General features: G+C 55.4%; 2 protein-coding genes across 3 annotated transcripts in view; one reads left to right on the plus strand and one right to left on the minus strand.

The window, feature by feature from the left end:
• The first annotated feature begins 6467 nt into the window (after positions 1-6467).
• GAL (galanin and GMAP prepropeptide) lies at positions 6468-12682 on the plus strand. 2 transcript variants are annotated; one of them, XM_087855091.1, is made up of 7 exons: positions 6468-6675; positions 6940-7020; positions 7718-7772; positions 8065-8142; positions 10664-10750; positions 11085-11162; positions 12416-12682. In XM_087855091.1, exons 2-7 carry the CDS (start codon positions 6940-6942, stop codon positions 12484-12486), a joined length of 450 nt encoding a protein of 149 aa, XP_087711217.1. In that variant the 5' UTR covers positions 6468-6675; the 3' UTR covers positions 12487-12682. The 2 variants fall into 2 exon arrangements, with proteins under 2 accessions (XP_087711217.1, XP_045631887.1); XM_045775931.2 differs by lacking the exon at positions 8065-8142.
• A 7666-nt stretch (positions 12683-20348) lies between these two features.
• TESMIN (testis expressed metallothionein like protein) overlaps positions 20349-23911 on the minus strand; it is a 41057-nt gene continuing 37494 nt past the window's right edge. The window contains exons 6-7 of the mRNA XM_045775890.2: positions 23471-23646; positions 20349-21993 (exon numbers count right to left, since the gene is read on the minus strand). Of these exons, the coding sequence (XP_045631846.1) occupies positions 21786-21993; positions 23471-23646 (384 nt within the window). The 3' untranslated portion in view covers positions 20349-21785. The remainder of the gene's footprint in view (positions 21994-23470; positions 23647-23911) is intronic.

The following is a 23911-nucleotide window of genomic DNA, read 5'->3' on the forward strand; positions in this document are numbered from 1 at the left end:
CCTCGGGGAGGGGATCATCGATCCCTGAATGAGTGGATGAAGACGGTGAGGGAGGTGACTCTTCCCGACGGCCCTGCTCTCCCAGGGACGTACATCCATGGTGACTCTCGGTGCCCAGTGCCTTTTAAGGGACTGATTAGACTCCTATCCACCCGTGAGTGGGCCACCAGCTGGACTCGGTCACCCCCTGACTGGCTCAGGGCAGTGGCTGGCTCACGCAGGTGCCCACGGGGTCAGCAAAATGCCTGGTTTGGGGTTTGCAGAGACACGAAGCAACACAGGGCAAGTTCCCACGGAGGGGCGAGGGGAGGAAGCAGACCGCAGTGAGTCCGTCGTCATCAAGCTTAAAAAGCAGGCAAAGCGAGTCCCTGCTGCTAGAAGTCCGGCAGGGGGGGCCCTCTGTGAGGGAGGTGGTGGGTAGGGGCAGGAGCGGCTCGGTGCCCAGGGACCTGGGCTCGTCGCACCTCAGCGGGGGGCCGGTGACACCGAGTGTTTGGGCGAACACTCAGCCAACCCAACACTCACTTGTGCATCTTTTTGTAGGTGGATTTTTCTTCAACTAAATGTTTTTAAAAATGTTTGTTGTTTGAAGTCCCTTAAGTATTTCGGGTCCCAAGCTGCTTGTCTGCATAGCTCAGGACCCCAGGTGGAAATGCCCCCTTGCTTCTGACGCGGTCCCTCCCTTTTGGCCCCCCAGCGGCCTGCCCTCTCCCTCTGCACCCCCATCCTGTTAGCCAGATGGGCTCCCACATGGCCCTGGGGGTGCTGCCCATGGGCCGAAGGGCCAGGAAACAGGTGCAGCTGTGCGGGGCCTGCAGCTGAGTCACCAGCCTCCAGCCCCCCGAGTGCAGAAAATCAGCTCTCCCCTTCCTCCAGGGTGAGCCACCAGGAAAACACCCAGCGGGCTGAGTCAGCCCGGGGCACAGATGGAATCTCGGAGCCGAGCCTCTGACCAGCAGCTACATCCAGGATCCCGGAAGCTGCTCAGCGCGGGCTGGCCGAGGGGGGTGGGGAGGCATGGAGGCGGAAGAGGCCAGGCAGGTGCCCCCCAACCCGGAGAGGTGGGAGCGGCCAGGGGAGCGAGGGGCCTGGAGCCCAGGGCAGTGGAGGAGCCGGTGGCAGGTAGGGAGGTGGAGGAAAGAAGATGCTGGGGGTGGGATTAGGGGAGAGGGAGGCTCCGCGTGGGGAGGCTCAGGCCAGAGGGCCCAGGACTTCAGCGACGCAGGACCATCCAGAACAACGGGCCCCACTCCACACACCCTGGCTCTCACGGGCAGGTTTGCACGGCAGCCGCCTCTGGCGTGGATGGAGTGTGGGATGCCGTGGGTGTGTGGCTGTGGACTTAGTGGAGACCGGATGGCCCCCAGGCTCGGCTCAAGCCCGTCCCCCTGGGGAGACGGCAGTTTGCGGAGCTGAACCGGCAACTCTGTAGGGCACGTTCGGCCACCTGTCTCGATGCCAGTGGAGGGGGCCCTGTGAGCAGGGGTGTTCCTGGAAGCCATTCCCGCACCAGGACCCCCTGCAGCACCCCAAGTGCACACTGTAATGTCCTCACTGTGAACCCAACAGAGCCATTCCCCTGAACCCCAAAGAAATGCATCCCTGATCCAGCTTGCCCCAAAAGAACCCAGAAGCACCAGCAGCCTCCCTGCACCACTTTGCTTCAGGGCAACCACAGCACGGGGAAGGTGATGTGGAAAGTTCTGGACTGATTGTGCTCTTAGCTCATTTCAAATTTTACAAATACCGGCCATCATGGAAACATCTGTCTTGGACCCGCTCAAGGCAGAGCCGCTAATTGCTAACCCCACCCTAATCGCTAACCTGCGCCCTCCTCCCTGTGGCCACGGAACCCCACTTTCTGTGGGGCACCAGCACCGCCCACGACAAGAGACCGCGTCACCGCCTCCATCACAGCTGGATGCCACCGGCCGGCAGGATGTTCAGGGAAGTGCTGAGGTCCTGGTGGGGTCGATAGGTGCTGTCCCTGTGTCCCTTTGTCATCTTCTCTTCCAAGCCTGTCCTTCCCTGGAGCGCCGCTCGCCAGGTTTGCTCCCCACCAGCACTGGCAGCGGTACATCCCTTCGTTTGTTTGCATTCATTAATTCATTATCACACATCTGTTCACGGCTTCGTGTGAGACACTGAATTAGCTAGGAGTCATTCCAGCTGCCTACAACAGAAAACGCCCAAATAACATTGGCTTAAATAGGAAAGAAGTTCATTTTTCCCTGTTGTGAAATGGGCCTGGAGGGTGGTAGCCCAGGGACCCATGCTCCTCCAGTCTCGCTGCCATCCAAAGTCATCACCTCATGGCCCAGAACGGCTGCTCCATTCTAGCCCCCACATCCACATTCCAGGCAGCAGGAAGGAGCAAGGTAAAAGGACCTAAATGCGGGCCGACCCCTGGGACCCCCGCCACCTGGAATGGGCTGGGCCCCACCTGGCCAGTCCTGCTCACTGTCAGGTCAGTCTCCCTGAGCCCACAGAGCTCCTCCTTCTCACCATAACAAGGTGGTCGTGCGTATGACTGTTTCGTGTGTGGGTCTCTGCTGGACTGTGGTGTCCAGAAGCGCAGGCTGGGCACCAGGGCAGGCGATTTCCCTTCCTGGGGGTGCACGCTGAGCCCCGGTGTGAGCCACGGCCGAGGTTTTCCCGGACGCTGGCTCTTTTTGCTTGTCAGACTTGGGTGGGTGTTTGGTGGTGGTGGGGAACAGGGCTTCTGGGGGAAGATGGGCCAGCTCACGAGGTGAGGGTAAAATTATGCTTTCTGCTTGATTCCCATTACTCTAATGGTGATCCATTTTGTCTGCCACACGCTGGGCGGTCTTCGAGATGACAGGTTGACAATGACTCCCATTGGGTCACTGCTGAGCACACAGAACCCATTAAAACGCGGGCTGTGGGTTCCAGCACAGCTCGCGCTGGCAGCCAGGCGCCTGTCCTCCCAGGGGTGCTGTCTCTGTCTGAACGCATCTGCCGGCCTTTGGAAGTCGCAGCGTCTTCCCACCGCGGCCTCGCTCCACCTGCAGCCTTCCCGGGCCCACCGAGGTCCGCCAGGCCAGGGTCGCCGGTACCCTTGCCAGGACGTGGACAGAACCCCCTGGCCTGGGATTCAGGAGAAGCAGCACGGAGGGTGTCCTCCCAAGTGCTGTCTGGTGAAAGTCCTGATGAACTTCGAGGAGGCACGTTTGTTCGGAGCTCACGTCTCCGAATTAGCCAACGTTTGTTAAGTGGAGTCACAGCACACACAGAGATCGCTTACGTTCACTTACGAGTTTTCCAAGAGATCCGGAGAAAGTGGCCGAAGGACAGATTTTTTTTTTTTTTGGAATGTTCATGTTCTCAATCAATTATAGGGTCAGTGTCCCCTTAGGTTGGGGCCCAGCATCCCTGCTGTGTACCCGGGCTGCCCCTGTGCCCCTGAAGCCCCAGGCTTCTGCCTCCAGGAAGGTCTGGGGGCTATGTGGATAAACAGTGTGATGACCCCCCTCCAAGCGCATCGCTTCACAGGGTGACACGACTGTCCCACCTGCCTGCAGGACCGCCTTCTCCCCACTTTGCAACCTGAGCGCTGGCTCCCTGGCCAGGGCGCTCTGGCCCCCAGCCCGCCTGTGGCCACGTTTTCTTTTCCTGGGTGGACATACGAGTGTCACGTGCTGCGGAGAAGTTCGTGGCTCTACCAGCTCACGCTATAGATTTGCAAGAAAGATGACTTACAGGCAAAATGTCTTTTTAATAAAGGCCTTCTTATCAGAAAAACTACTGTAAAGTTTGTTTTTTTTTTAAAGTAAAAAAGGCAGGGCACCTGGGTGGCTCCGTTGGTGAAGCGTCTGCCTTCAGCTCAGGTCACGATCTCAGGGTCCTGGGATCGAGCCCCGCGTGGGGCTCCCTGCTCAGCGAGGAGTCTGTGTCTCCCTCTCCTTCTGCCTGCCTCTCGCCCTGCTTATGCTCTCTCTCTCTCTCACTCACTGTCTCTCTCTGTCAAATAACTAAATAAAATCTTAGGAAAAAAAATAAAGTAATAAAGGGGACAAAAAGAGCACACCGACCCAAAAGAAAGCAGTGGGAAGCTGAACCTAATAGGCCTCACTTGCCAGCCACGCGAGGGGTGGGCTCGGAGTCCGTTTTTTAATGAGTCCCAAGGACTTTGGTTTATAATTTCTGCTTCTTCGGACAGACAAAACAAGTTGAGAGCAGAAGGGTCCTTGAGCTCCCGTTGATGGAAGGTACGGGAGGGCAGGAAATCAGCCAAGACGTACCCTGTGCTGGGATGAGCTCCTTCTCCCAAGCAAAGCGAGCATTCCAGAATGAGAGCACGTTTCTCCAGCAGCTGTCAGAGGTGGTGGCATTTCTCAGGTAGCTGGGGACGCCTGTGGCCTGGCACCTGCCTGCTCCCCAAAGCCCCCTACTTCTGAGCATGCAAGGCACAAGGGGCTGTCACTGTCACAGAAAGCTGTTCGGTTGTCCCTCTGCCCACTACTGACCCAAGCAGCCAGGGTGACAGCCCCCACCTCCTCTCCCTTCCCCTGGTCAGGCCTCTGGCCTCTCACTCTCCTCCCACCCCGGTCAGCCGAAATGAGTGTGACAGGAAGTCAAGTGTGCCTTGAGACTCCCCTCCCCATGACCCCATCACAGCCAGAAATCTGTCCAGGAGATCCCTCACCAAGTCGGGTCTCCGGGACAGCACCCCTCCTCGCCCTCCAGTAAACCAGGGCGGGCACTCAGCACGCCAGGTTAGGGCCCTGCTCCTTCCTTCCCAGCCAGCTGGCCTTGACTCCCGTCCTCCAGTGCCGCTGCGTCCTTCCCCACCCAGGCAGAGGCAAAGGGCTCTCCCGCTGTGTGTAGGAAGGTTGGTAAGACTAAAAGTAGGACACCTGCGGGTGGCATCATCATGATCGTCTGTCCTGTGTCTTGTTCACTCCAGGGTTCCCAGTACGTCAACCCGCCTAACGTCCAGCTTGGTGGGCGTGGAGAGGGTTGCAGCTTCCCTGTAAGTACCTGGGGCCTCCAGGCACCTAGAGGCGGGGGGCCGCCTGGGCAGGCCGCTGCCAAGGACTTCCGTGGCCAGTGCTGTCCAGCCAGGTGGGGGGAGGAGTCCGGCCGACTTTCAGCTGATGACCTCATCCTTTGGAAGCCTGGAGGTGCCGCTCTCGCATGTGCCCCTTGATGTCTGTGAGCAGCAGGAAGAACAGCGCCGGCCTGGCCCAAACTAAGGAAGTATTCACGGAGCGCGGCAAGGAGGTCCTCGTTCCCGCGTGATTTCTTTGCCACCTGCCACAGGACAGCCTCCTTCTGCTGCTGTGCCTCTAGAAGCTGGGGCTTGTCTCAGTCTGGGCTCCCCAGACCCCCAAGGGCTCCACCACTATAGGACCTTGCTCAGAACAGCTCTGTGTGTCCTGGACCAGGGAGCCATGGGGAACATCACCGAGACGCTTTCTGAGACAGCAATTCCTGTGGGATGTTGGGGTGGGGGGCACAGCTCCCAGGCTGGAAGTCAACTAGCCCCCCAGGAGACAGCCCAACGGCCCTGGCTGGTTTGCCCCTTTTTTAGCAAAACAGGACAGGGATCTGGGCACCCAAAGGCCACTGGGCACTGGAGGCAGTGAAGCTGGGCCTCCTGCCTCCCAGCCATGAATGGCTTCCGAGGCTGAACCCACACTCCAGCCAGGGCTCACGTGTAAAGGGAGGGGGCACCTGCTCCATACTCCCACCCCACCCCTGCTCCAGGACCACCCCACTGGGCCAGTTCCCACTGAGGGCTCACCCTCCAGGGGGGTGTGGCAGGGGAGGACCCTGCTCCCAGCTTTTGCAGCAAGAGAATGCAGTGTGTGGGTGGGGGCCTCCCCCCCCAGGACCTGGGTTGTGGGTGATGGGCGGTGGGGCTCACTGACACAGCAAGGACGTGGGCCATAGGAGGTTGAGAGCTCTCCCCACAGCTTTCGAGTTTCCCTGTGTGGGCTTGATGGGGGCTCCCTATTCAGTGTATGGCAGCTCTCCCATGGGGGGATGGAGGCTCTCTGCAGGGTGACGGGGGCTCCCTGCGGGGTTGGGGGTGTGGCTATCTGCAGGGGTGATGAGAACTCTGCAGGGGTGATGGGGGCTCTGTGGGGGTGATGCGGGCTCTCCGAGGGGTGGGCGGGGCTATCTGCAGAGGTGATGAGAATTCCCTGCAGGGGTGATGAGACCTCTCTGCAGGGGTTATGAGACTGCAGGGGTGACGGGAGCTCCCCCGCGGGGTTTGGCGTCTCTCCGCCGCCCCCGCACCTCCATTGGTGCTCAGGACCACTGCGCGGCCGCCCCCGTAGGAGCCCCGCTCCAGTCACTCTCGCCGGGCTCGGGCTCTGCTCGGCGGGGGCGCGGGCGGCGCGGGCGCGGGAGGCGGGCACTGAGCCCGGTGACGCGGCGCGCGGCTCCGGACGCACCGCATAAATAGCGGCGGCAGCTCGGGGCAGCCGACACGTCGAGGGAGCCCAGCCGCCTGCTTCCTCCCCGTGGTCCTGAGGCCCCGCCATGTGGTGAGCGCCCCGGCCCCGCCAGACCCGACGGACCGGACCGGACGCCCGGGACCGCTGCCGCCCCGGACCCGCCGCCACCTCGGGAGCCCCGCCGCCACCTCGGGAGCCCCGCCGCCCGGTCCCGCCGCCGCCCCGGGACCCGCCGCCACCGCTCAAGGTACGGCGCGCCCTGGGGGCCCCAACGGGAGGAGGACCCTTCCTCCCGCCGCTCCGCGCCCTGCCCGCGGCTGGACGTCCCCGGGGCCCCTCGCTCCCGGCCTCTGCCCGGGCTCGGCCGCGGGGGCGTCGCACGACGCTCGGTCGGCATCTCCCTGGCGCCTGCCGTCGCTCCAGCCCCCGGCAGCGGCGTCCGAGTCTCGGCCCGACGTGCGCCCGGGGACCGGCCGGCCGCCCCACGCCCGTTCCGCGCCTTCCCTTGCAGATGCCCGGCGGCTGCGCCCTCCTGCTCGCCTGGCTGCTGCTCGCCGCGGCCCTTTCCGCCACCCCGGGGCTCGGGTTACCGGTGAGTGCGGGGCGCGTGTCCCCGGGCTAAGGGGGGCGATCGCACGGACGCGGACCGGAGGAGGGTGCGCGCAAACGGTCGTGCGCCGCGGGCGGGCCGCCAGGGGGTGGCTTGGGGAGGCCGGGATCCTCCAGCCCGGGCCGGGGTCGCGCTGAGACGCTCCCGGATCCGCCGGGCCCGGGGTCTCCGCCAACGCATGACCTGGCTATAAACCAGGAGAACCTGGAGGCTCCCGTGCTTAACTCCTTAGACGAGTTACCAGCAAATCTCATTTCATTCCATCCATTAGTCAGTTACCCGGGGAGGGAGCCCTGTTACCCGCAGGTGCCCTCAACCACGTGTGTCCTCAACATGGCTTAGAAGCAAGTGGGTGCCCCACGTGTTTGGGGGTTGTGGCTCTAGAGTGAATTATTTGGAAAAGCAAGCAGTCCTGTTTTCAGGTCAAACAGAGCTTATTTGGGGCAGAGCTGGAATTTCTTGCAGCCCCGGAAGTGTATGCATTATTCAAATGCTCATGTCTTGCCTGTAAAGCCTGGTGAACTTCCTTTCCTGCAGACCTGGTTTAACAGTTTACATCACTTGGCCTATTCTGTGAAGAGTATATAAAAAAAAGTGCTTTTGTGACATAAATTCTGTGCCTGTCTGATGTGGGCCAGATGCTGCCTATCCCCGGCATGACCCTTTTCTCCTATTTCAGGTGAAGGAAAAGAGAGGCTGGACCCTGAACAGTGCTGGCTACCTTCTCGGTCCCCGTAAGTGACACGTGGGCCCCTCAGAGCCAAAGCTGCTCTTGTAGCGTCTGTGTGAGCCCTGCCCTTTCTGATACACTCCTATTCCGGGGTTAGATCAAGGGCACTGGGCGGGGGGGGGGCTCCATGAGACCCTGAGCAGGATGGCTTTGCATGGAGGTTAGGGATCCGTGGGTTCAAGTACTTGCCACATCCATAGGCGGCCCCCTTTCCCGTGCCCCACCGCAGGCCTCGCAGCAGGGGACAAATTCCTGGGTCCCCTGACCCCCCCCCCCCCCGTCTGTGCCCCTCCCAGCCTGGCTCGTTCTTGCTCAGGCGTCTGTGCAGCACAGAGCGGGACTTGGATCATTACCGAATGACCGAAATGCCTACGGTAGGAGGGGAGTGGCGAGAAGGGCGGGCCTGGGGCCTGCAGGCGTGGGTTGGTGGAGTCAGGTGACGAACGCGTGAAGGTCTCACTGGGCAGGACTGAGTCTGGGCCGGGGCTGGGGCAGGGTCTTGCATCTGACCCCGTGGAGAGGCAGGAGGCGCCCACACGCCTCACCAGGGGCCTTATGTGGAAAAGGGTCAGCTGATCCGAGTCCTGGGATGTTCCCAGAAGGGGCCTGCACCCCCGATCGCCCTCATTAGCACTTTCTCTGCTTCAAAAGTTCAAATCTGGGTGGCGTGGAATGGGAGGACATTTTTGCCGACTTGTAATAGTCCATCAGCATTCCAGGCCACGCTGGGCCTTAACTCTGTGCCACGAATCTACCAGCTAGAACGTGTAGCCGGGGTGGGGTGGGGGCATGCGAGTGTGCGTGCAAGTGTGCGTGCGTGCAGAACTGGAGTGTGTGGTTTCACCTGCAGCCATCCATTCCCAGACCTTGCCAGCCTGGCGGGAACTAGTGCTCGGTGTCCTGTCCTTGATTTGACACTGGCTGGACAGAGCGTGACTTTAGTGCTTTCCTGATGCAGAGAGCCCAGTGGACCTAGAGGTGCCAGGGACCTCAGAGATGCCCCAGGGTGGCAGCGGCACGCAGACAGGCTGCGGAATTCGTAGTAGGGGCAGGAGGCAGCAGGAAATGGGGAGACGGTGTGCAGACAGCTTACGCCTCCAGGTGACCCAGGCCCCAAAGGGGGCAGCTCTGGGACCCCGCAGGCTGTGGGTGTGGATGCCTCCCCCTCGCCGCTCCTTGCCCCCACTCTGCTTCCTGACCATCCTCTGTCTGCCGTGGCACCTTCAGGTGTTAATTATCCTAGAGGAGGGGACAAGGGGAGACCTTTTACTTTCCTCTCCAATCGCTTACACACTTGTAGCTTTCAAATTTGCAGGTATGGTTGGTTTGGGGACAGCCATCAATCCTAAAAAAAAACCCAAAACCTCCCCTATTTATTTACTGTCTTCTGCACCAGGAAAGGAGGCAAACAACATGTAGGTCATATTCCATTCCCACCAGCGTAACTGGGAAGAACGGTGCGTTTAAACCAGCACGGGGACGAGTTCTTAATCCCTCACTGAACACAGACTTTGTCCCACTGCAGACGGTTGTCTCTGATCACCGGGAGGACGCTTCGAGAAACACAGGCACAGAGATGACAGAGCCCAGCCAGGGCCACAGCAGGCCCTCTGGGTGCTCTGGTCTCAGGCTCAGTCAGAGGGCGGGCCCCACACAGGCCTGTCGCTGTGCGTGCCATAGCCTCGCCGGCAGGAGGGGCACATAGGCACAAAGGGCGCACGTTTTCCCGAACCCTTTGTAACCCTGAGCCCTGTCACTCAGACAGCATCTCGTCTCTGTGCTTCTGGCCCATAAAAAGGAAGGAACCCTTTAGCGAAGATACTTACGTTACTCTGGGATATTGAAAATACATTCAAGAGGACATGCATCTTGAGTTAGGAACAGCTCTTTTTACTGTCACAGTCCAGCTGGGTCAGCAGAGGCCGCGCACCTAGACGAGGTTGTCAGTAGCTTTACAAGGCGCCAGTGTCGTCAGTGTGGGACACGCTCTAGCAGCTGCCGCGCACCTCGGGGGTGTGACCGCACTCGAGGCGCGTGGCAAGGATCATGGTTCTTCTTGCCGAGTGCCGTGCCCCGAACTCCGGCTCCGGGGAGAGGAGTCGGTGTCCTTTGGCCTAGCCTTGCAGATGCCAGCCCACCAGGCGAGCAGCCACAAGCCCCGAGCCACCCTGACCCTGTCCTCGTGGCCTCTTCTCCTTCACCCCCTAAACACCCCAAATCGGGTGCTTCGCTCCCTGCCCGGCCACTGGGTTAGGGCCTCATGCTTTCGTGCCGAGTTTCTCAAGGAACCGCTCCGCTAGCCGTCACGATTCCCTCCTTTCACACCAGCCGACGCAGGCACGAGCACGCGCAGGTGCACACGCACTCGGCCCCCCTGCTTGCCTCCCTTCCTCTCCCCCTCTCTCCGGCTGGCTTGTCTGTCTCTGGCTGGCGGGCTGGCTCCAGTCCACTTCCCACACAGCTGCCAGAATGGTCTTGAAAAGTAAGTCTGATTCGTCTGAACTTCAATTCTTCAGTGGCCCCCGTTTTCAGGGCCATAGGACCCCAACCCCTGTGGTCTCCCCGAGAGGCACCCAGGTCAGACGCCAGCACCCCTGGGACCTCCTCGACACTCCCCTCGCTGCACTGGGCCGCACTCCCCAGGGCCTGGCCAGCTCCACCAGGCGCCGTGCTCCCTCTCGCTCCCCTCCTGACTGGGCGGGCTCCTTCCTCTGGCAGAGTCCCAGCACCCATGGGGGACCATGCCTCTGGCCCTGGCACACTACTGTGACTTGTTACAGTCCAGGCGGGTGTGCGCTTCGATCATCAGCACCCACTGTGTCCTTTGGAGGTGGGAGGGTGTCATTATAGTAACGAGGAGGTCAGGTGCTTTCCTCTCATTTCATTTGCAAACAGATGCCATTGACAACCACAGATCATTTCACGAGAAGTCTGGCCTCACCGGCAAACGGGAACTCCCACCTGAAGATGAAGTAAGGCCAGGTGAGCGTGCCTGGGTCACTTCACTGCCGCTCGCCTCCCAGGGCACCCATGGCGGTGGGGTATCCAGCTCCTGCCCCCCGACCTGAGCCTGGCCCGGCCACATCTGCCAGAAGTACAAGCCCAGGACCCAGCGACAGTGCCCAGGGTGGCCACAGAGCCAGAGTCACTAGGCTCAAGGCCTCAGAAGAGTCTGGCCTTGACCGCTATGCTAAGCAAGGCCCTGGGGAGGGGCCGTGGCCAGTCCAGGGGCTTCCAGATGCCAGCCCTCCACAGGTGGGGCTGGGAAATCCACAGCACCGTGTGGCAGGAGGTAGACGCCAATTCTGTTTTCTAGGGGGCTTTGCCAGGCCGCTGTCCGAGAATGCTGCTATGCGCACGATAATCGAGTTTCTGACTTTCTTGCATCTCAAAGGTATGTGAAATATTACTGATTTTAAATGTCACCTCTTAGAACCCTGCCCACATAAAAAGCTTGTCAAAAAAGAATTCTGTAGAATTCTCCTGGGAAGTAACCTACCATCCACTCCCATGCCTCAAGTCACCGCTGTTGGGTGGGAGAGCTGCCGAGGGGCTGGGATTGCTGCTGGCCCCAACAGTGGCTGTGGAAAGGGTCATCAGAGCTGCAGGGGAACCAGGGAGAGAGAGGGCCTCCCGTCCCATACCCTCCACTGGAGCTGTACTTCCTGGAAGGGTAACAAGTGCTAGACATTCCAGGGCCGCAGTTCCTCGTAGGCCGTCTTACTCCACGTCTCGTAAGCGTGGTCCACTGACCTGTATTTCAGATTCCGACTTTTGCTTATGCAGCCTCCCCGCAGAGCAGGCTGCACGCCCATCTCAGCAGTCTCCATCCTAGATCTGGTATCTTCCGTGGATACCACAAATGGCGAGGCCTCCCTGTGGGTCTGTTTCTACCCAGGACCTCTGCATGGCACTTGTCATCCGGGCAACAGAGAGCGGTCAGGACAGAGGCCGGCTGCAGTGCCCAGGGAGCAGAGCACAGGGAGACTGGGACAGGGGACCCCAGGGGAGGGGGTGCTTGGATTCTCTAGGAGAGACCTCTGTTTGTCGAGTTTTGCACTTAACTATCTTGTTGTGAGTTTGGTAGAGTCGAGACTGATTCTTGGGTTCTGTTTTGATCCATGCTCTTTGCTGGCTGGACCCATTGCCTTGGTTGAGGGAGTTCAGGACGGTGTGGGAGGGAGGAGGTCAAGGCCTGCGCCTTCTTCCCTGGAGCCGTCCATGGGGACGGAGACTGTGGAGGACGACATAGAAATCTCAAAACCCGTAAGCAAGTTCGCTGTGTTGGAACCCCGCCGAGCCTGCAGGGAGCTCGGAGCTCTGCCGGGAAAATCCGCAGGCGACTTTTCCTGCAAAGGGGCGGATCCATTCTCCCAGGCACTTGTTTTTTAGTTTGCTCTGTTTTGAATTTTGTAACACGGAACTTCTTTCACTCGGAGATACCAATGTTTATTACTCAAACAGGAATTATACTCTGACAGCTTCAAACTCATAGTAAGTGGGAGACTTGAATCATCAGGCGGTGGGATATGGCAAGTGATGCCCTCCATTTCGGGGCTGGTCCTGGGAGACCCCCGGGAGGACGAGCGCTGTCACTGTCCCTGCTGCTGACGTTTGGGATCTACTAAGCACACTCCTTCGTTGCAGAGGCCGGGGCCCTGGAGCACCTGCCCGACCTGCCAGCCGAGGTCTCCGCGGAGGACGGGGAGCAGCCCTGACGATGCTCCGGGCGCGTTCCTCTGTGCCGTGTCGCCTAAGGTCAAACTTGAACCCGACAGAAAACCTTGTGCCAACTTACGTAGAGTGACCAGTCCTGTCCCCTCTGCTCTGATGCTGTGTCGTTAGGGTTTTGTGGTTAAGACTTTCCCCCCTTTGGTAATTCTTCTGAGCAGCAAAATAAAAAAGAGCAATGGCTTTCGGTTGTCCTTTCCTTCCGTGTCTGTCACCACCGCCCCCAGTGCGTGTTACCAGCTAAAGCTGCGTCATAATCACGTGCAGCAGACGACAGTTTTAAATCCACATCCTACCCTGCACAGCGGGTCTGAGACGCCGGCTGCGGCCCGTAACTCAGTCGTCAGGGGGTCAAACGCAACCACGACGGGAGATCGTTATCGAAACAAGCAAAACCGGGTTGGACAGAAGCCCTGCCCGCAGGGGGCTGATACCTTAGAAAGATGGAAGCAGAAACCCTAACGCAGCCCTCAGCACAGTAGCGAGGGAGCTACGTGGTGCTCGTGAGGGTGAGAAGCGAGGGGGAAGACCTCACCGGAGGGCAGGCCCAGGGCCAGCTAGGGGCTGACAGAAGGCAGCGGTAAAACCCGCGTGGCCGGGCCGGGAACTAAGTGTCCCCGCATCTCAGTGACCTTGGAGGTCAGGAGAGCTGTGCTAAGTGGTTGCTGTCTGTGGGGACGGCACCGCAGACTCGGCAGAGCAGAACCAGAGAGATCACACCCGAACATCCGGAGAGAAAACAGGCCGAAAGGCCAAGCCCTTCTGTTGCATCGCACGGAACTCGGAGCTTTATGCCTTTGCCAGGTGCGGTGCGGGAGGGGCGCCTTCCCGGGGCTGGACCGCCAGCAGTGGCTCTGACCCCTGGCCCACGTCAGCACCCCTGGGGGTCCCCGGTGGCCCACAGACCATAGCACGCCGAGTCTGGAGGCCCACCGTGTCTTTAACGTTGCCCCAGGTGACCGCCATGTGCCACCGAGCATGAGAATTGCCACCAAAAGACGTGCTTCCAGGCCACTGATCCCAGCCCCGATGGCAGGGACCAGAGCCCTGGTGCCCCTCTCCCCACTCTGTGAAGCCAGCCATTCCCTGGACGTGAAGCTGGGCTCCAAGGCTCTAGCCGCACCCATGTGGTTCCACAGTTCCCTCGCCCTGCTCAGACCCAGGTTACCCTCTCCCAGCTCAGGGCCACACCGGACCTCACCGGCCCTCAGCAGCCTCCGTTTCCCTCCCTCACATCGAATTCTCTAATGTCCGAACACGGCTCCGCGGGCCGCTCTCCAGCGCGTGGTTCGGGAGAGCTGGGTGCGCCCGCACCTGCCCTCCCAACAAGGGCCCGCTGCTGCTGCGGCTCAGGGCCCGCACCTCGGCTCCTTCCCGGGGAACGGACGGACGTGACTCACTGAGAGAGGTTGTCGCACCCTGGGCTGCCCAACATCGTGCTGGATGAAGGGCCAGTCCTCGGGGGCCTCGGGGGAGGACACTCTAGTTCCCAGGGACAAGGCCGTCGGAACTGGCTACAGCCGGGCTGCCTCAGTCAGCGGTGCCAGTGGCAGCATTTTCAAGGGAAAAAGTTTGCCAGCCGTGAGGGGAAGTGAAGAATTCACAGACAGTCCTGACAACCACCCAGATGACCAGCTGAGTGTGAGAGGAACGAGAATTCGAGGTTATTTCCCTCCTCGAAGAGGCAGCTGTCTCCATGCCAGGAACACGCCGTCACGAAAGCTGACCAAACCCTCCTTCTACAGTCTAGGGCCGGGGCCGGGGAGCCCCTCGCCGTGTCTGCCCCGAGCCTGAGGAGGAGAGAGCCTTGCTCTGGAGGTGCTTGGAGGAGGAGGACGGGGAGAGGTGTGGGGGCTAAGGAAGCCCTAGTGCAGGCGCAGAGCCTCCGACACAAGGGATCAAAGCTGGTCACTCTGACGTGCAGCCCATGAACTTTGGTTTTTAACACACTGCAAAACGAGAGGTTCTGTGCTCCATTTTACAGCCTGGATTTTACCCTATTTTACCCATGGTACAAACTGAGATGGCTCTAGAAAGCAGAAAGCCTGACCACCTCTGATCCAACTTTTAAAGAAAAGGTTGCTGCTTCTGCTTTCAGGAAGACAGACGAGATGTCATTCTCCCTGGTCCTCTTGCTAAGTACAGCCCTGGATGTATTGCATAAAGCAAGCATAAGACTCCGAATGGTCAAGAAGAGGGCAGACCTCAGGCCCCAAGGATGATACAGTGGTGAGTTCTGGGTTTCCTTTTTTGTCTTCTCAACAGAGTAAAGAGGCTGACTCACTCCAACTTGGTATAAGGGTTAATGCAATTCTTATCAAGGAAGAGGGGGGAAAGACAAGCTAAGCTAAAATAAGAGAAAATATCTGCAAACCACATGTCCCATCAAGGGATATCCCACCAAGGATATGTTTCTCTGAAGCATATAAAGGACTCTCAAAACTCAGCAGTAAAGAAAACAAATAATCCGATTTAAAAAATGGGCATGGGGCGCCTGGGGGGCGCAGTCGTTGAGCGTCTGCCTTCGGCTCAGGGCGTGATCCCGGCGTTATGGGATCGAGCCCCACATCAGGCTCCTCCGCTATGAGCCTGCTTCTTCCTCTCCCACTCCCCCTGCTTGTGTTCCCTCTCTCGCTGGCTGTCTCTCTCTGTCAAATAAATAAATAAAATCTTTAAAAAAAATGGGCAAAATACAGGAACAAACATTTCACTGAAGATGATGAACAGATGGAAAATAAGCACATGAAACTATGTTCAACACTGTCAGTCATTAGGGGGATAAAAATTAAAACCACAGTGAGATTCCACTAAACACCTATCGGAGCAGCTAAAATAAAGCAATGCCACCAGACGCTAGCGAGAATGCCGAGAAGGGAGGTCACGCATCCGCGGCTGGTGGGAACATGAAATGGTACAGCCGCTCTGGAACACAGCTTGGCAGTTCCTCTGAAAATGAAACATGCAGGTACCATTCGACCCAGCAATTGTACTCCTGGGCATTTAACCCAGATGAATGAGAACTCACCTTCACACAACAACCTGCTCACAGATGTTCACAGAAGGTTTATTTATAATAGCAAAAAACTAGAGACAGCCCCAACGTCCTTCAATGGATGGTTAAACTGCCACCACCCACACCACACACCTACCACTCAGCAAGTCAAAGTGACAGACTGCTGACATGCACCAACCCAGATGAATCGCCATTCTTCCGAGTGAACAAAATCCTAGGAAGTTATACACTGTATGATCCCACTTATACAGAGTTCTGAAATGACAGAGGCGTAGAAATGGAGACTAGGTCAGTGGCTCCCAAGGGTTAGAAAGGGGTGGGGAAAGAGGACGATGAGTGTGGCTCTAAAGGGTGACTTAGAGATAGGGTTCCTTGAAGTGATGACAGTGTTCTGCATCTTGACCGTATCAATGTAGCATCCTGGTTGTGATAGCACACAAGATGTTACCATTAGGGAAAACTGGATAAAGGGCATACAGCATCTCTCTGTATCATTTATTACAAATGCCTGTGAATCTACAATGATCTCAAAACAAAAAGTATAGTTTTTTAAGCTATTAAAATATATTTTAGGGCCCCGATATGTTCACAAGTGAGTTCTACTAAATATTTAAGGAAAAAATTATTCCAATTCTTTATAATCTCTTCCAAAAGATAGAAGCAGAGGGAATATATCCTAACTCATTCTATGAGGCTAGCAGTACCCTAATAACAAAACCAGAGACATTACAAGAAAATTACAGACCAATATCTCTCATAAATACAGATGTAAAATCCTCAACAAAATATTAGCAAATCAAACCCAATAACATATAAAGAGAATTACACACCACAAGCAAATGGAATTTAACCAGGTAGCAAGTTTGGTTCAACATTCAAAAGTCAATTAATGTAATCATAACATTAACAGGCTAAAGAGGAAAAATCACGTGATCATATCAGTAGATACAGAAAAGGCATTTGGCAAAATCTCTCACCTATTTATGATAATTTTCAGCAAACTGGGAATAGAGGAAATCTTCCTCAACTTGATATAGAACATCTACCAAAAAACCCTATAGCTAACATCATACTTATTAGAAACCAAAACTTTCCTGCTAAGATCAGGAACAAAGCAAGGATGGCACGGGGACATCCTTGGGAACATTGTGGTTGAAGTCCTAACTAACGCAAGAAGACAAGGAAATAAAAGGCATACAGATTGGGAAGAAGAAATAAAACTGTCTGTTTGCAGATGACATGACTCTCTATGTAGGAAACCAGAAAATCAACAACAACAAAAACTCCTGAAACTAAAAAGTCATCACAGCAAGGTTGCAGGATACAAGGTTAACATACAAAAGTTAATTGCTTTTATAAGTGCCTGGGTGGCTCAGTCAGTTGGGTGGACAAATCTTGGTTCCTGCTCAGGTCAGGATCTCAAGGTTGTGAAACTGAGCCCCGCCCCACATTCCACACTCAGTGGGGAGTCCGCTCGAGATTCTCTCTCTCCCTCTCCCTTGGCCCCTCCCCCTGCGCTCTCTCTCTCTCAAGTAATAAATAAATCTTCAAAAATAACCAAAAGTTAATTGCTTTCCTGTATAACACCAACAAACAAGTGAAGTTTGAAATTAAATATGATACCATTTATGTCAGCACCTCCAAAATGAAATACGTAGCTATAAAATCTAAAAAAATATGTACAAGATCTATATAGGGAAAACTACAAACTCTGACGACAGAAATCAAAGAACTAAATAATTGGAGAAATACTCCATGTTCATGGATAGGAAGACTCAATATTTTCAAGATGTCCATTTTCAAGATGTCCAAACTTGATCTACAGAATTAATGCAATCCCAATTAAAATCTCTGAAAGTTATTTTGTGGGCATCCAAAACAGACTCCAAAGTTTATATGGAGAGGCAAAAGACCTAGAATATCCAACACAATATTGAAGAAAAAGAACAAAGTTGAAGGACTGACAACTAGCCGACTTTAAGACTTACCACAAAGCTATAATCAGGACACTGTGGTATTGGCAAAAGAATAGACAAATAGATCAATGGAATGGAATAGAAAGCCCAGAAATAAACCTACATAAATACTGCTAGCTGATCTGTGACAAAGGAGCAAAGGCAACACAATGGAGCAAAAACAGTTTTTTCAAGAAATGCTGCTGGCACAGCTGGACATTCACATTCAAAAAAAAAAAAAAAAAGGAATCCAGACCCAGATCTTACACACTTCACAAAAATTAACTCGAAGTAGATCATTTACACAAATATAAAATGCAACACTTAAGCTCCTATAACATAGAGATCTAGATGGCTCGAGCATGGCAGCGACTTTTCAGATGCAACACCAAGGTCATGATCCATGGAAGAGTAATCGATGAGCTGGACTGCATCACAATTTAAGACTTCTGTTCTGCAACAGCCACTATTGAGAGAATGACAAGACAAGCCACTGACTGGGAGAAAATATTTGCAAAATACATATCTGATAAAGGACTGTTATCCAAAATATACAAAGAACTCTTAAAACTCAGCAATAGGAAAATGAACATGCCAGTGTTGGGCCAAAGACCTGGACAAGACACCTCACTAGGAAGATATGCAGAAGGCAAGAAAGCACATGAAAAGATGAGCCACATCGTACGTCATCAGGGAATCACAACTGAAAACGAGATACAGCTTCACGCCTATGGGATGGGCCAAACTCCAGAAGGCTGACAGTGTGATGCTGCTGTCCCACTTCACCCCTGCCCACCCGCACCCAGGGTCCTCTGTAGGCAGACAGAGGGAGACGAGGGAGAGCGCCCTTGCCCGTCTTTTCCCCAAACTGATTCCCCCGGCACCATCTTCATCTTAGAAGAAACTTCCATCTTCCGCTCCCTAAACCAGTACTCTAGCCTAGCCCATGCAACACTTGTCTATTGTTGTTGAAAGCTGCATCCCACTGGAATTTGACCAACCTCGGTAGGACTTCAGGTAATTAGTGCAGCGTTTTGTAAAAGGATGACGAGCTTCAGAGCCAAGAGGAGGACCATAGACAGGTTCCTGCTGCTGTTTTCCAGGCAACAGAAGGTTCTCTCTCCAGGATGTGTCATAGGTTCCCGTGTTTTCTGTATTGTTGACAAGCTCATGGTTAACTGAGAGGAGAGAAAATTTTCAGCATGTGTAACAGAAACATGTGGTCTCTGCACTGGCACCTGACAGAGCTCCTAAAACCCTTGTAATTTCTTGGGTCGTTAGAGTGTCTTTTATTCTAATGAGGCGACTCTGGGTGGGCTCCTGCTGGGGGTTGGTTACCAGAAAGACCCAGCCACGTGCTCGGGGGAAGGGAGAGGGGCTGGAGATTGAGTTGATACTTGATTGTGCCTATGACAGGAAGCCTCCGTACAAATCCCTAAAACACAGGGTTCGGGGTCTCTGGGTTGGTGATCTGCCAGGAGGGTGGCACCCCCAGCTTCCCAGGGACAGAGTGCACCCCTGAACTTTGCCCCATGCACTTCTTCACCCGGCTGCTCCTATGACCCTTTAACAGCCTTTGTAATAGGTCGGTAGCAGTAAGTGAAGTGTCTCCCTGAGCTCTGTGAGCGGCTATGGCAGCTTCTCAGACCCGAGGCGGGGTCCTGGGGACCGCCAGCTGCAGCCAAGTCACACAGAAGTGTGTGGGTTCACCTGGGGGCCCAGTACTTGCAGTGGGTGCCTGAGGTTGGGGGCAGTCTGGGGGACTGAGCCCTTCCCTTGGGTAACCCGACATCCGCTCCAGGCAGTGTCAGAATGAATGAAGTAATAACAGGACACCCAGTGGGTGTCCAGAGAAATGGAGACTTGACTGGTGGAGGGGAAATGCCACGTGTGTCGTGTCAACGTGTTCTGAGGGGAGAAACAGCTTTCCTTCTGCATGTTGTTTGTTATGACTTTTTCTCAGATTCTTGAATAGGCAAGGTTTAAGCTAAGCTGCATTTGGGGAAAAATAAAACCAAAAAGCCCCCTGAAAACCCAACAGATAGTCTCGCCCTAATCACAGATGTAGACACAGCATAGAGACAGAGAGGGTTCACTTAGCACAGTAACACCAGAAGTAGGGACATGCTCTGTTTATTTTTATAGAGGTTTAAAATGGCATGGGCTCTTTCCAGCAACAAAAGAGCTCCTTTTATATCTTTTTAGTCATCATATGCAGCTCTCACCTCTGGGCGTTACACCGGCTTGCTACACAGCTCTACTCTGCTCTCACTCCTCATACTGAATTTTCCAAAAGCTGTATGGGGTTACTAAATTTTCCCTGGCGAGAAACTCTCCAGGGGTCGTGCCCTTTCCCTAATTTTCAGGCTTTGGCTCAGTATCCCCGGCCGCAGCCGGAGTCTCCTGGCCCAGCACCGTTGGTCCCTCACCCCACATGAACCTGGGCTCCGGGCAGTTCCTGGGTCAGGCGGGTGCCCGACCCCAGGGCAGCTGCTCTCCTTCCTCCCTGGCCAGGACATTCTCCGGGCTCTGCAGGTGGGCCACACCTGGCTTCAGGGCCTTTCGAGGCAGCTCTTTGCCTCCGAATAGTTCTGGAGAACAGTGCTCCCTTTGCCTCCCTCCACACCTGTGCCCTGCGGCTCCCGAGCCCCTACAACGTGCCTGGTGTGCGCCGAGATGGGAGTGTAAAACACACGCTGGATTCCAAAGATTTGGTACGTACAAAAGAATGTGGAATATCTCAATCATTTTTACTTTGATTATGTGTCAAAATGACAGTAGATAAAAAATTATTAGGGGCGCCTGGGTGGCACAGCGGTTAAGCACCTGCCTTCGGCTCAGGGCGTGATCCCAGCGTTACGGGATCGAGCCCCACATCAGGCTCCTCCACTATGAGCCTGCTTCTTCCTCTCCCACTCCCCCTGCTGTGTTCCCTCTCTCGCTGGCTGTCTCTGTTAAATAAATAAATAAATAAATCTTAAAAAAAAAAAAAAAAGATTATTAAATAAATTTCACCTACTCCTTTTCACTCTTTAAAATGTGTGGCTCCCAGAAAATTTTAAGTTACTTGTATTGCCATTGGCAGCACTTCAGGGGAGACGCAGAGGGAAGGCCGCCCCCCAGGAAGGGGTCACAAGGCCCTGTTTCAGGCCCCCCCCCAGCCCCCAGGGTGCCGTGGACGGGGCTCCTCGGGCAGATGCACGTGGGACCAGAAGCGCCCCGGGCAACGGGGCACCCAACCTGGGCACAGCCCCGCCACCACCCGGTGCTGGGCTCTGCGCCCGGCTTGCCGCCACCAGTCTCCATCCGAAGGAGCCAAAGGGGGAGAGAAATGGTGAAGAAGTAAGGATTTTCTCCCCCTCTGTGGTTCCCCGACTGAACTTGCTGTTCCAGGTCCAGCTCCACTAACGCCCGCGGCCGCTGGGCTCCGCGCTGACAGCGCTGGCCGGGAAGCGAGCTTCCGAAACGGGCCCCAAGGGGCCGACGCTACTCTAAGCACAGAAACGCGGCGACTATGTTCTCAGTCACTAAGTTAATGATGACAACGCAGGACATTTGAAATTTTTAATCCTCTTTGCTTTTCCAAAAGAACCAAAAGAGAGTCAACTTAATAACTAATCTTACCTGCTGGTTTCTGACAACTAGTTAACCATATTTTAACAAACAATAATAATATTAGAACAGTAATTAGGGAGAAGTTAATTGGACAATAGAGCTTTTCCACATTCAAATGAAAACACATAAGAAACGAGATCACTTTCAGTCATAGCCACGAGCCCGCCGCCCGGGTTTCATGGTGGCGCGAGGGGAGACCGAGAATCTGTGGGACTCTGGGAAAAAGTCCACTCTCAGGAATTCCTCAAGGTACTCGGTACTTCTCGGGAGATTTTACATTGTATCTTAGCAGCCCATCCGGAGAATTTATTTCAAAATAATTTTAGTGAAAAATCATTACGGCTTTTCAGCAGAGAAGCCTCCCGAGGAAAACCTCCCAGACAGGGTGAGGTCCGTGGCAAGGGACTGTCATCGCTCCAGGGCCTGCTCCCACCCTCCAGCCCGCTACGTGCGTGCCCACGGTTCTCCCAGGGCCAGACAGCAACGGTCAGCGGTGTCCCGCACGTCCTCACAAGGGGGGCTTGTGATCGCCAAGACCCTCACCCGCTCTGAGGAAACCCCCGGCACCCCGACGCGGAGGGAAAGCCTGACCTTGGCGACCCAGCCGTTGACCGGACCCGGCCTCGTGTTCCTCAAAGGGCCTGTCTAAACTACGGCTTTCTTTCCCTCAGAAAACTGAAACAAAATCTACGGCCTTCAGACCTCACTGCACTGAGCTCCACTCAACTTTCAACCCTTTGGACTTAAACTCAATACGGAGAATCTGTGACAGGCACCTCCCGAATTCCTCCAGGATCATCTGCTCCGCCAGGCACTCCGAGCAGTGCTCCTTCTCGGCCTCTTCGCCCTGGGCCAGCAGGCAGGCGCACGTGGCCTCCACCACCTCCCAGGAGATGCACGACGAAGAGCGCCTGGCAGAAACAGAGCGGTTACAGGCCGCGTCCTCAGCGCCACGTTGAAATACCTCACAGAGTCAACGGGTGTTTTAAAGAACGTCACCAGCGGAACCTAATGTTATCTTCCTAATACTGGAAACCGTGACCATAGGAAGGGTTGCTTTTAGAGGAAGCTGTCTGCTTCTTGACACCCATCTCGTGGCAGATTCTAGAGATTTTCAAAGGCAGACCCACCGTACCACTCAGAGGCTCCGGGCGACAGCGTCCAGCCCAGGGGCTGAGCAGGGGTAGAAGCAGGAATCTCAGATAAGACAGGCCCTAGAGGTGCGGCGAGCCGCCTGCTCGGAGCTCCGGGCAGAATGCGGGCGCTCGGGAAAGCCCGCACCCTGGCTGCCGGCCCCACCACCCCCAGGGGCACCTGGAGCGCCAGGAGGCCAACGGCTCTGAGGACTCGCCCCCGTGGAGGGGTGCTGTCGGCACGGCCTCCCTCCGAATGCCCGTGGAGCCCTGAACCAGGTACTCTATCGTGCAAGACGGGCCACGCCCCCACTGCGCTCGAGGGGCCATGGTGGCTCAGCTAGACGGCCGCCCAGGTAGGCCCGAAGTGCAGGAGTTCAGGAAAACTTCCGGAAGTCCTGACAAGTGTTGGATGATGAAAATAGACACAGGACTTGGAATTGGTTAAAATCTCTCTCTACAGACAACTCACAATGACTTTTGTTGAAGATGAAGAAACAGGGCCGCCCTCAGGTCAAGGAGAGTCATAACATTTTGAGGCCAGACTCCACCCTACATTCGGTTGGACACTAGGCGTCCCGATGCCAGGACAGAACATCTTCGCTCACCCTTTCAGAGACGATGAAACCGTGTTTGGTAAATTTTTACTGATAAAGACCTCCGCAGGTCACGTGATGAGTACCTCTGATGTCTCTGACCAAATTAGCATGAACTGGCTTTTCAAAATTTTATGAATTCATGATATCTGGTACTTTATCAGGATATCGCTCATGGCATCGAATTGAAAGGAATTTTTTTTAAATGGATAAATCTAGTCCGATGTATAGTAAAATTATCACTCAACCTTTGAGACCTGCTAGGATTACAACATGGCCTCAGCTTAGTCCACCTAGTGTGCCATCCATCATCCTGTTAGGAGGGAGCGCAGCAGGCAGCCTGTCAGCTCGCATGGTAAGCACTGGGTCACGTACCCGCTGTCTGGAGATCACGCCCTCGCTGCCCGAGAGCACTGACCTGTCGGCCATCCCTGCGGGGCACCTCTGCTTATACTCAACGTGGGGAGCTCTGTCCCTGAGGACAGACGGGACGGAGCGGTCTCGGCAGCAGAGGCCCCGCAGAAGCACGGGGGGCTGTCCCCTTCCCCCCATCCCTCGCACCCCCCATAGACACACACACTTTCTTCCCAGTGTATAGACTAACTCTCCTCAAATTAACCTCTGTTCCCCTCTCTGGAGGGCTGGTTCACAGTACCTACCTATCTTGTCTGAATTTTGGTAGTCCTGAGAATTTAGTTGGTGACAAATGAAGATTGCCTTCAAACCCTCCAATTTCCATATAGTTGGGCATGTTCATTAGGGTTTTCCGTTCTGGGCTTTCTTCATAATTTTTGCAACCAATGCATTTGCAAATAGAAGAACACATAATTTTGGCCTGGTAACATAAAACGCTTCAATAAAATTAGACTGTCCTATAATTCATCAAAAAACAACACATTCTATTTGGACCTTAAATAACTCTTTGTTTATGTGTGTGGGTGTGTGTGTGATCCACAATTTTCACACAAACATGGGGAGGGGGTTTGGAAGGCTGGCGTGTGAGTGCAGGCATGAGTCCTAAGCAGAGGGAGGGGTCGGAGCATTGTCCCTGACCGGAAACGGGTCCTAGGATCCCAACCTGCAGGTGTCAACTCACCCCC

The sequence above is a fragment of the Ursus americanus genome, chromosome 24, assembly GCF_024610735.1.
Source record: "Ursus americanus isolate L20-20 chromosome 24, mUrsAme1.1.p, whole genome shotgun sequence".
Taxonomy (NCBI): Eukaryota; Metazoa; Chordata; class Mammalia; order Carnivora; family Ursidae; genus Ursus; species Ursus americanus.